Raw genomic sequence first — 12,428 nt, forward strand, 5'->3', positions numbered from 1 at the left:
AATCAGAGCCACAGGAAAATATAGTGTTGCTTCAGATGAGATCTCAGTGTAGTTCTTCCTTGTGCAAATCCAGTGGTATTTACTTCCAGTTTTTGCATCTGGGAGAAGGCTGGCTTCTATTTAATTTATGTGGAGATACCCGAAAGCAGTGCCGAGGTCCCAGCAGGATCGGAGGATGTGGGGAGAGTGTCCTCTGGGACCTGCTGCTCAGTGGTCAGGTGAGGTTAGGGCAGCCCCGTGACCTCAGAACCCTGTGCCTTTTCACTGATTGCTCGAGAGAATCTGGATTCATTATTGGATTCCAAATGGTGTGGATCCTTGGGAATCTGGGAATCAGGGAGAAGGGAGGGAGAGCTTCTGCCTTCAGCTCTGAAAGCACTGAGTTCCTCAGATCATGTTTGAGAAAGGATTTCATAGCACTTAAAGGAAAACATGTCCCAAACACCTGCTGCTCACCTAGGTTTCTGGATTCTGTGAGCCAGCAGGAGTTGGATAAATTTGCAGGGCAAGGGGACAGCACTGGCTTGCCAAGAATCGAGACCCCTACAGCTGCTGTCATTGGAATTGCTGCACCCCAAAAAGGAGGAGGAGATAATCACAGTACAAACCCTAGTGAAACAAGAACAGCCCTTTGGGTTACACAACTGTGGCACCGCCCACATGAGCAGAGCTGAGGGAGGGGGATGTTCCCTAAAGTTCTGCTCATCATCTGCAAATCATGGCCCTGGGCCAGGCAGAAATCCCAGGCTGAGGCAGGAGGATCACTGTGAGTTTGAGGCCAGCCTGGGGCTACCTAGTGAGTGAGTTCAAGACCAGCCTGGACCACATATGAGACCCTGTCACAAAGAAAGAAGAAGAAAAAGAAATAGCAGCCCTGAATAATATGTTGAATATGCAGAGGAAACTAAAGAGACCTCCCTGAATGGTTGAAGCCATTGGTTTCATCTGGTCAATTTTTCAAATTTCTTTTGGTTTTTAAATCAAAAGATTTGCTTAGGTTTTAAGCAGGCACTTTTCCCTAGAATTAGCATATGAAAACATTCACATTTCATCCTGTCTGAATCCTTTGTCTTCTTCTGAGACCTGAATATTTTAGGCAAAGCATCTCTCCCCAAGTTTTCCTGCCTCACCAATTCAATTACAAAGACAGACAGGGCACAAGGATGGGTGCAAAGGGGCAAGTGGGTGGCGCAGCCCTGCTGGGAGGATGGCTCCAGGTACTGGCGGGCACTGGCTGGATGGAGCCTGAGCCTCTGGTCCAGCATGGAGGAGTGGAAGGAAGGAGCCGGTCCTCAGAGCGGGAACTTGTTTCCCTCCCAGGCTGTGGACATGAGGCGCAGGGTTAGTTTCCTTGCTCCCTGGATTCTCAGCTTCCTCCCCAGAACGAGTGCCACCTCCTCTGAAGCCAGCAGGTGAATGAGGGGAGGCGAACTCCTCCTTCCTGCAGTGTCCCCACTTTGTCTCCCTGAACAACTCCAAAGTGCTTCTGTCCCCTGAAGCAAACTTGACGCTCTCCCTGACCAGCCTCCCCCCCCCCCCCCCCACCGCAGGCCATGCAGGACGCGCTGGCCCAGCTTCCCGAGTGGTACGGCATCAAGGCCATGCAGGCACACTGGATCGGGGACTGTGTGGGCTGCCACCTGGACTTCGAGCTGAAGGTGAGCAAAGGTGGCCTAGCCCAGAACCCCAAAGTGTCCACATTTCCTACAGTTCCAGTAAAGACCACCAGGCATGGTGATCCTGTAATCTCAACACTTGGGAGGCTGAGGCAGGAGGATAGTTGCAAATTCGAGGCCAGCCTGAGCTACAAAGTGAGCTCAAGGCCAGCCTGAACTGCGTGGCGAGACCTTATCTCAAAAAGACAAAAAAGAAAAAAGACAGAAGCAAGACAACACTGTGGTTATTTGATTTGTAACCAGGAAGGTGTCTGTCTGAGCGAGAGCTCACCTCTTCACACCCTCCTCTGCGCCATCAGGCCCCTCCTCTGTCCTTTGAAATGAGAGGGAAGGGGAGCAGGGTCCTGAGAAAGGGAATGAGTGACCCTTGTGTCCTCCTGCCAGGTAGACGGGCACGACGCTGGAGAAAAGCTGGCTGCCTACACGGCCACCCCTGAGGCTATCTATGGCGCATCCCATGTGGCCATCACCTCATGCCACAGCCTCCTGCAGGGGCACAGCCCCCTTCGAGAAACCTTGCGAGGGGCACAGGTGCCCGGCAAAGGTGAGTTGGCTGCAGTGTGAAAGTAGACGGGGTCTGGCCTCACCTTCGGCCCCTCCCGGAGCTCGTGGTCCCCTCTCGTGGTCATTCTGTGCATTTGTTCACTTTTTACTTTTAAAGCAGGAGACTTGGGGGGTCAGAATTCTGAGGTTGCAGCCCACAGCACCCTCTCTGGCTGACCTATAGGGAAAGGGCTGCATTATTTAAATGCTGTGGGAAGCCACCAGCCAGGAAGCCGCCAAGGAACTAGTTGGGAAGAGGACTGGATCGGAGATAGAGGCAGGGCCAGGGCACCAGTGAGAGGCTGTCCCTGGGTGCCACTGTCACATCGAATCTCCAGCCCCATCACCAGTGCCTGGAGCACTTGATCAGGATGCCCAGTGCAAGGAATTGAGGGGCCACTGAGGCCCATGGGGAATGGGAGTTTCTGATTGGGGAAATGAAGAGAGAGCAGCTTCCTACACAAACTCCATGGCTTCTAGCTGAGGGGCAGGGAGTGGGGCAGGGAGGGGGTCTCGAGTCGATCAGGAAGAGGTTTCTGCAATGATTTAAGTGTTTCTACAGAAGTCTCACCCCTGCTCATTGGCCCAGACTACAAACTGCAACCCAGAGGACATCCACTGCATATTCACATCCACTGGGGTCCTGGGACCTGAGGTCCAAAGCAGGATCTGACTCAGCCACTGTGAACGGGCACAGTCTGCCGTCCCAGAGGAGCAGAATGGCCTGCGTCCTGGTGGCTGGCCAGGGAGCTGGTGTTGGTGCCGTGGAAACTTCACCTGCTTGGTTCTCACTGTTCCTGCATGGGTGCTGTCCTCACTGGCCTGATTTTCTCCTCCTACCCAAAAGAAAAACTGGGTTCCTTCAGCTATTTTCTTAAAGGGAAAAACACATCATTTTTACCCTCGTGAACATTTCGAGATTCCTTGCAGGTGAGTAATATCTAAAATTGAGAAAGTGAAACATATGATCAGCTAACCTTTCTGTTTTTCTTCTTGTGGTTCCATTGGGGACACAAATTAGAACCCCCAGGACTTCCAATATGGGGTTAACCTTTTTTCGTGTGTGTCAGGAATTGAACTCAGGATCTTGCGCTTGCCAGTCAGGTGCTTGTGCCACTGAGCTACTTCCCCAGCCCTAGGGACACAAATTAAAGTGGAGTAATTTTAACAGGAAACTAATGAACTGATAAATTATAACAGATAAAATTCTTGAGATGAAAGACACTCTGCATTGTTCATATGTGATAAATGAAGAAATTATTTTAGTTCATGCAAACAGCAGTGTTTCTGTCCCTGCTTGGGTGTTGGCACAGTGGCTGCCTGGTCATTCATTCTGGGAAATCTATTGTCAAATGTCACGTTCTATCTGGAGTAGCTGTGTTCTCCCCTTTCAGTTATCTGACATAATTCCACATGGAGTAGTATTCTGGGTCCTACCTTTTCCCAGGTCTAATTTCCAGAGTGGAAATATTGTTTAGGCAGATGGCAGCCTATTCGGTCTTCAGATTCAATTGCACATCAAGACTGGGGATTTTGTCATGTAACACTGTCATCACCTGAGGCCAGAGGGTACCTTGAATATAACACAACTTTTCTGGAAGGTAGATTGGAATGGCTCTAGAAATGTGAATAAAAAGTAAGTTGAGATGGCCCTGAGCACACGGATGTGCCTCCTTTGACCCTTTGGTGACAGTAACCCTGAGTGTTGTGTCACTGCTGAGCAACTACTGAGGGCCCCTGCAGCCTCCCATAGGGGTTTAAATCCTTGGCTGAGAGCTCCTGCTGTCACTAAGCTGGACTCTACACTTGGCTCTTGGTTCCAGCATCCTGCCCGCCGACCTCATTCTGAGAGCCAAGGGAGATTGCTTGGGGGTCTGGAAGACATCAAGGGTGGGGTCCTGGTCCAGCAGCTGGGTTGTGGTGCTGCCGACAGAGGGCGTCATGCTTTGCTTAGCAAACATGGCTCAGAGGCTTTAAGAGACAGTGAGGTGCCTCCCTGTCCCTGGATTTCCATTTATTCCTTGTTGGCTCCAGCTCTCTGGTGACAACCTCCTCTTACCTCTCACTCTGTCTGTGCTCAGCCTTGTTAGGAGCTGAAAGCCCTGTGAGGTGTCCACAGGAAGCCTCAGGAGAGCCCCGGAGGTTCATGCCGTTCTCTAGAGTCTTCTTTTGCGCCTAAGAGTGAAACATTCAAACCCTGGGGCTTTGGGGCCACAGCATCTTACACAGTGCTGCTTTGCCAGAAGGGACCCAAAGTCAGGAGAGAGGGACTTAGAACCCCGGTGTCACTGTCACCTCAGAGAGCGGCACCTCCCGGGGAGCCAGACTAACCCTTCAGTCACTATCCGCTGTCTCTTGTGGAGTGGGATGAGCAGTGAGGGACACATCTGTGATCCAGGATTTGTGTGGGTATTTTTGGTTGGTTGGTTGGTTTTTGTGGTGCTAGCAATCGAATCCAAGGCCTTTGCACTGAGCTACATCCCCAGTCCATTTTATCTTATTTTCGTTTTGAAACTGGGTCTCACTACGTTGCCCAAGCTGGTCACAAGCTCATGATCTTCTTGCCTCAGCCTCCAAGTGCTGGAATCACAGGTGCGCACCATCATGTCCAGCCATGGTGTGGTTTGTAACCAAGCTGTGGTACTTCAGCATGTATCGCAGATGAACCATTGTGAGGAAGGCTTCTCAGCTCCAGAAGCGTGGATCGGAAGCCAGCAGGGCCCTTGCTGTGGCCCTCAGGACCTCTGGCTGAGCAAGTGAGGTCGTCTGTAACACCTGCCACCCACATGTGACCATAGAGCCATTTGCAGAACACTCTGGGGTCCAGCTGCAGGGCGCACTGCTTTTCTGTGGTAGAGGAGGCCCACCTGCCAGGCAGGGAGCCCCTCACCGCAGTAGCTGGTCTGCGTCTGGACCCGAATGAGGTCAGCAACTCTGTGGCTTTGGATTTCAGCTCACATCCCCAGTACAGCCCTGGGAGGAGAAGTGGGGAGCCTGGGGCTGTAGTTTCATTCCAAGGAACACATTGTAACCACGCACAGCATGCAGGTTACTTCTGGACATCCACTGCATATTTGCCAATATTTAAGTTTAAAGATTAATTTTTTTCCTAAAGAAATAATAGAACTTTATGGGTTTTTGTTTTTGGTCTTTTTTTTTCTTTTCTTTTTTTTTTTTTTTTTTTTTTTTTTTGTCTTTTTCCTTTTTTATCGGTACTGGGGATCGAACTCACGACTGCCTGCTTTACAAGGCAGGCGCTTATGCCGCTGAGCTAAATCCCCAGCCCCTATTTTTGGTCTTTTTGAGACAGGGTCTCACGATGCAGTTCAGGGTGGCCTTGAACTCACTTTGTAGCCCAGGGTGGCCTTGAACTTGTAGGGGCCTTCTGCCTCAGCCTCCCTAATAATTACAGATATATGCCACCACACCTGGCTTCCTATGACAGTTCTACTGAAATAAAATTCACATACCCATAGGTTCACCCTCCTAAACTGTAATTGAGCTGTTTCATGGTCGTGGAGTATGCACAGACCAGTGTGAGCATCTTCAAAGAGAAAGCTCAGGCCCTCAAGTGGTTGCACACCCCTCTCTATTCCAGCCCCAGCCCTAGCCAGCCTGCACCTACCTCCTCACCCATGGATTCGCCCGGCTGAAGCATCCGGGTCAGCAGAGCTGTGTGGTACCTGTCCTTTGCGTCTGGCTTCTTTTCATTTAGCGTAACATTTTCAGGGCTCTTGCATGGCATAGCAGACACCAGTACTTCCTTCGGATTTACAAATAGTACTCTGTTGTGTTTAATTTATCCACTTGTTAGTGGATGGTCATCTGGATTATTTCTCCCATTTTTGCTGTGGTAACTAATACTGCTGTTACATCCACGCAGATCTTCGTGTGGGGGCACAGACGTCTGTTCGGCCTGAATCTCCCATGGGCCTGCAGGTGCGGTAGTGACCGTGTAGGGCTGGGTGGTGACTACCTGGGGACTCGCAGAATGTCTCCTGAAGCTCCACCATGCGCCTTCCCTGCCGGCAGTGGGTGAGAGGCCCTGCTCCCGGCGTCCCTGTCAGTACGCGTCATGTCTGTCATTTCATTACCTGGCTGCCATGCACCTTAATATCCACATTGCCCACTTGTGTGTCTTCTTTGTTCAGATCTTTGCCCGCTTTAATTTTTATATATTCTGGATATTCTTGCTTGTCAGGTACATGCTTCCAAGGAGTTGTCTTTGCATTTTCTTTAGGACATAGAAGATTTTTTTTTTCTTTTCTTTCTTTCTTTCTTTCTTTTTTTAAACTGTACTGGGAACAGAATCCAGAGCCCCAGGGGTGGTAGATGAGTTTTGCCACTGACCTACGTACCCAGCATAAAATCCAATTTCTCTCTTTGGTCTTGCATTCGTTTGTTGATTTTGCTTTGGTGTTAACCCTAAAGAAACCCTGCTGCCCAGTGGAAGGTCATGAAGATCTAGGTGTGTGTTTCCTTCCACAGATTCTGTAGCTCTAGACCTTTCGTTAGAGGTTTAATCCATTTTGAGTTAATTTTTATATGTGACATGAAAGAGAGAGCCTCACCTTTACCCTCCTGCATGCAGGCACCTCGTGTCCCATCCATGTCCTGGAAATCAAGCTGCTTCTGCTTCCTCATTTTGTGCCTTCGTTTACTCTCCTATCATAAAGTGTTTCTTTATTCTGTATGCAGGATTTACCTTTTTAAAACTTCATACGTACTATTCTGTCAACTCTGTGTACCATGGTGCCTTAAGTCTTCTCTATTAGATTGAACATTTGACTTCCTGAATGTCTGGGCCTACACTAGAGATTACTGTGGACATTTTTGGCCACATAACTCTTTGCTTTTATAGAATTTTCCTTAGGATGTATTCCTAAGAGTGAGGTTTCTGGTCAGGTGAAAGGCCTGGACATTTTTCTAGTTCTTGTTATACGTTGCTTTTATTGGTTTCCGAAGGGGTTTTATCAGCTTACAGTACCATATCCAGTGATAAATAACTCTCCCTGCAGCTTCACAAACACGTTAGCTTTTGAAGTTTTTCCAAGCTTACCAGATATAAAATGACACTTCAAGATTATTTTAATTTTCATCTCTTTCTAAAAATTACTTTTAAAAAGAATCCAAATGATATACGTATACTATGTGAAAAGTCAGAGAATATGAAACAACAACCACAAAAAGAACCAGTGAGGTGGAACATTCCTGTAATCCCAGCACTCTGGAAGCTGAGGCAGGAGGATCGTCATGAATGCAAGGCCAGCCTGGGCTACATAGTGAATTCAAGTCTAGCCTGAACTACATGACCAGACCCTGTCTCAAACAAACCAGCAAATGGAATACTAACAATACAGCTACAGCAGTGCCCCCTTGCACAGCTGTGTCTGATTATTTTGGGTCAGTGGTGCTTGTATGTGGTTTGGTGGCTAGGACAGGTTCTGGGTGAGCAGGAATGTTTTCCCTGCACTCAGGCAGTGGGGTGAGGAGCCTCTCTGTGCCTCTGCCCTCTGGGGTTTCCAGGGTGAACTGCATTTCATCTTGTTCCATTGCCGGAGCAGGACAGGGAAGTTGAGCCTTTTTGTTGGTGGCTGGACCTAGAAGTTGCTCCCAGACACCGCCAAGCCACACTTGCTGCACAGTCCCTGAAACTTGCACGCTGATGGCAGTGCAGCGTGGTGTCCAGCCAGCCCACCGAGGACTGGAAGGGTGGCGGGTGGTTTTTCCTGCTTAGACTTGATGTCAGTACAAGCTGCCAGCCCTGCCATCAGGTCCTCCAGGCACAAGTCCTAGACATGGTCTAGTGACTGTCATTCCTGCCCCAACCCCGGCCACCCGGCCTCCTCAGATGGGATGCTGCAGACTTGGCAAGGGTGTCAGAAGCACAAACCAGAATCAAACATGAGTCTCATGCAGGGGCCCAGCACTGGGGCCCTCCCAGTGGGCTGAGCTGCTGCCTAGCTCCCCAGCCTCACCCTGCGTCCCGCCCCCTTGATGAAGGAGGATCCCACACTATTTTGATGCCTCCAGGGCTACTTAACTCTTTGAAATATAAATCCTAACTCCTGGGTTTACTTTAATTTGAGAGTTTAGATATGCTTTGGGTAATTGCATGAAGTCTTAAATGTGGCAAGCGCAGCAGAGTATGAGAGTGAATGTGCTGTAACTGTTGTTAATGGTTATCGTCTGCTTACCGCCTCTCCGCCTTCTTCTGGGGACTTTGTTCAGGTCTTTCTGCTCCCCACCCTCCTGGCATTTTAGTGAAGATAGATCACGGTGGCTGTTGGCCTGGGGCGATGGTTATCACCAGCTTCATGTAAGATGGTACAGCGTTTGGATAAATTTAACTGTTTTATCATAACCAAATACACATCCACAACTAAGCATGCACACTGTGGTTACAGTTTCTTTGTCCTATAGCTTTTATTTTTCCTGAAATTCTCAGTGTCCCTTTTTTATCTTGAACATTTGTCCAAGTCTTCCCACGTGTTCTCCCCAGCTCTTTGAAACTCCTCTCTGCTCCGTTTTCCACCTATTCAGCCTGCCAGTGAATCTGTCAGACCCTTTTTCCTGGAGGTGCTTCCTGGGGACTGTGTGCTGCTGGGACCTGACCTGTGCGCTCCCCAGTTTTCTCTGCACATCCACCTCCCAGCTCTTTGCCTTATCGGTCCATGGATGCCCTTCCTGTCTTGTTTTCCCTTGTTGCATCCCCTGGTTCTGGATACTATGTCTGATCTTTTTCTTCATTTACCCCCTTGTTTTGCAGGAGTACATCCTGAAGTAGTTCCTAAGAATAGAGCACCTGGAAGGAAGGAACCATTTGGGGCTGGAATGTCTATAAATCTCTTTCTCCCATACTTCCCAGTCATTTTCTATCCCCTGACCACTTCATCTTCAGGTGTTGTGATGTGAAATTTCACCTTTCCTACCCTCCCTGGAGATAGATGTGTGTTGCTCTCCTGTATATTAGAGATGTTTTTCGAAGGGAAAAGACAGTGATGAGAATGTCTTTTCTTCCTCCACACCTGGAAAGTAACCTGCTGTTCTCACTGCTTTGCTAATGACCATGAGGGACATGTTCTTCTCTGCTTATGTAGCTCTTCTGGTCTTTGACTCGAAGTGACCCTCCTGCCTCAGCCTCCCTAGTGCTGGGATTACAGGTGTGCACCACCACTCTCAAAATGAACTTCCTGTTAATACCTTTCAAAGGACACACTCTTTAACAGCACAAAACTCAGAAGATCTAATGCCTGTTTTTCCCAGCTATCTCCTGAGATTCAGAGGGGACCCATGTCCCTGGTGACAGATGTACACCATGGGTTTGCTGTCCTTTTCAGATTGCCTCACTCCTGTGGTGGCTGTGAACTTACTGACCCGACAGGAGGTCCCCATTGTTATCCTGGCCGAAACTGACCTGGGAGGCTCTCTGGATTCCAAAATAGGTAAGCAACTATACAAGTCCTCACGGTAATGTAACACGCAGGTTTAAGACCAAAGTCCATGCTGTTCTGCCCCTCGGAAGAGCCTGCTATTGATTCTGTGGTGTTTTGCTCCTGAGTGTGGCACTGGGGACTGAACTCGGGCCTCACACGTGCTAGGCTGGTGTTGCACAGAGCTCCAGCCCCTCTCCTTTTTGTGTCATCCTTTATTGAAGAACAACATTTGAACGCATATTCATTGGATAGCACCTGGCTGGTTACCAGGGAAAATAACAAACAGTGGGCCATGGACAGAGTTAGTAGGTGAGACTCAGACACACACTGTGTACAGCCCAGATGAAAATCCAGTCTCAAAACTCACCCAGAGCCATTGGCGGGCGCTGAGAGGGGCTCTGAGCTACGGAACCAACCTGGGATTGGGCCAAGCCTCTGTAGGAAGTGAACCTGAGCTCGTAAGAGCAGTGAAGCCGAGGCTTGATCAGAAGCAGGCACTGGGTGTCTGCAAAAACTGTCACCATGCGCCAGGAAGTCTGGGGCGAAGGCTGCCGCCTAAAGCCACCTCTGTCCAATCTCCCAATTGTGGGCCCAACCACCCGTCTCCCTAGAGTACATTCTAAGCTGTAGAATCACATCTGTTTCCTTATAATGCTTTTGGTTTTGTTTGGGCAGTGAGGGGGATCGGAGTAAGTCCTTACACCTGCTAGGCAAGCATCCTATGGCTGAGCCCCTCCCCAGCCTGGCTGAGGTCGGGTGTTGCTGAAGGGACTGGCAGAGACCTCAGAGCAGAAAATTAATACTAAGCCGTTCAGAACTCCACTTCTGAATACTTAAGCTAGAGTAATTCCTTCTGCTACCCACATGTAATTTTAATCAGGAAAATTTGTTAAAATAAGCAGCCGGGATGAGCCGTGATGAAATCTCTTGCTGATATGGCCACTCGGGTTTCTGTTCTTCTTTGATATGCTGAGTGAAATCACTGACACAAGATTGAGAGTTCAGAAGGGCAAAAAAGCAGATTTCTCAGGTACGCCTGGGAAATTGTTTGTCCTGTGATCAGGATTCCACTTAACTGCATTGTCAGCATTTTATAAACCATCACTTGTTGCCCTCCAGGAAAGACAGAAGCAGAAAGAAACACAAAAACAAGAGATTAAAAAAAATTCAAGCATGGTGGCTCATGCCTGTAATCCCAGCACTTGGAGGAGGATTATTGTGAGTTTGAGACCAACCTGGGCTACAAAGTGAGCTCAAGTCTAGCCTGAACTGCATGGGGAGACCCTGACTCAAAATAAACAAACAGGAGATGAAGCCGTCTTTCTGCCATCCTGCTTGTGCTGTAGCAGAGTTTACCTCCCACGGAGCTTCACAACACACCCCACAGCTGAGAACACTGTACACAGCCACATCCATTTTGTAGTCACAGCGCCTGCTTCCAAGCGTTCCTGCTCATTACTCCAGTCCATGGGCTTGGTGTGGATAAGTGACTTTTCCTACTCCCCAACAGTGAACCTTTCTACAATGTTTATCGCCTGCCGTCTGCCCACTGCCTTCCAGTCCTCCCAGCATTCCTCACCTCAGCCAGTGCCTTTTTGCCTTAATCTTAGCTGGAGCCCCCACAGAATTCTGTACCCTGTCACAGCTTCGCACGTTGCAAAGGAAAGAACTCTCTAGTCCATCTTCCAAACATTAAGCCATGCCAGTGGCAAGGAGTCTCTTGGGGGTTTGGGATATGTATGTGTCCCACCCAGGGAGCACTGTGATAGGGATCAGGAACCCTGCTCATCCCCCGCCTCAGGGGGCCTGGGGCTCCCCGAAACAGAGCCCCCACCATCTGCAACATCTAACTTGAAAAATGGGACCAGGAATATAGCTCTGTGGCATAAGCACCTGCCTGGCAAGTGCAAGTTCAATTCGCCAGCACCAAAAAGAAAAAGAAAACCAACACCCTCCAAATGAGCATGGAAATGGTCAGATCAGAGCTACACATCAGGCCAGGGATTTAGCTCAATGGTGTAAAACACCTGCTTGGCAGGTGTGAGGTCATGAGTTTGATCCCTGGTACCACTAAAAAAACCAAACTACACCACAGGCAGCAGGGCCTTGGCCCAGGGAGGGGCCTTGCTCCCTTGAGGATATGCAAGGCTGAAGGGTCAGAATAATCACCAGTTCTCAATGCCCAGGCCCAGTGACATTGTCTGGGGTCTGAGAGATGCTGGGGGCAACATCCCTGCTCCCCAAAAGAGAGCCACTGTCCTTGTCACTGCAGGACTGAAAGGGGGCATCTCAGGAGCTTGCAACCTGCTGTTTCAGGGACCTGAAGTTATATTTTAGCATTTACGGCTATTGAAAGAGACCAAGCGAAGGAAGCAGTGTATCTGGCTCCAGGGGGCCAGGGGTGCTGGGGTCTCCCCGGTGAATGGATGTGGTTTCCAGCCTGTAAACTGGTGAAGTCCTCTGGGGAAGAGGCCCAGCACCAGTGGGGTCACGGTGACACGGGCACGTGCAGAGGTGTTCTGTGCTTCCTCCTGACCAGGAATTCCCAGCACCAGCCCGGAGGATGCCCGGTTGGCCCACGCCCTGGGCCTGTCCTACTCCCACGTCATTGAAACCCTGCCCGACGGCACAGAGAGGCTGAGCGGCTCTGCTGAGGTGGGTGCCCTGGTCTGGGTCCCACACTTCTCCCGGAACCCTGGCCTTTTCCTGCAGAGGCAGCAACATCTCAGCAGGGCACAGGGCACTGACAGGGGGCGTGAAGCAGGACAGGAGC

General features: G+C 49.7%; 1 protein-coding gene across 7 annotated transcripts in view; it reads left to right on the plus strand.

Annotated features, from left to right (window-relative positions):
- Nucleotides 1–12,428, plus strand: part of Lars2 (leucyl-tRNA synthetase 2, mitochondrial) — a 93,563-nt gene that overhangs the window by 58,264 nt on the left and 22,871 nt on the right. For all 7 annotated transcript variants that reach the window (XR_010051573.1, XR_001202906.3, XR_001202907.3 and 4 more), the window contains exons 8-11: nucleotides 1,551–1,658; nucleotides 2,061–2,220; nucleotides 9,560–9,664; nucleotides 12,195–12,310. Coding sequence is in view for 4 of the 7 variants with exons in the window: in XM_005006837.4 (XP_005006894.1) it covers nucleotides 1,551–1,658; nucleotides 2,061–2,220; nucleotides 9,560–9,664; nucleotides 12,195–12,310 (489 nt within the window). In the remaining 3 variants the exon portion in view is untranslated. The remainder of the gene's footprint in view (nucleotides 1–1,550; nucleotides 1,659–2,060; nucleotides 2,221–9,559; nucleotides 9,665–12,194; nucleotides 12,311–12,428) is intronic.

The sequence above is a fragment of the Cavia porcellus genome, unplaced genomic scaffold (genome assembly GCF_034190915.1).
Source record: "Cavia porcellus strain 051 isolate PalLab524CR breed Dunkin Hartley unplaced genomic scaffold, mCavPor4.1 scaffold_14, whole genome shotgun sequence".
Taxonomy (NCBI): Eukaryota; Metazoa; Chordata; class Mammalia; order Rodentia; family Caviidae; genus Cavia; species Cavia porcellus.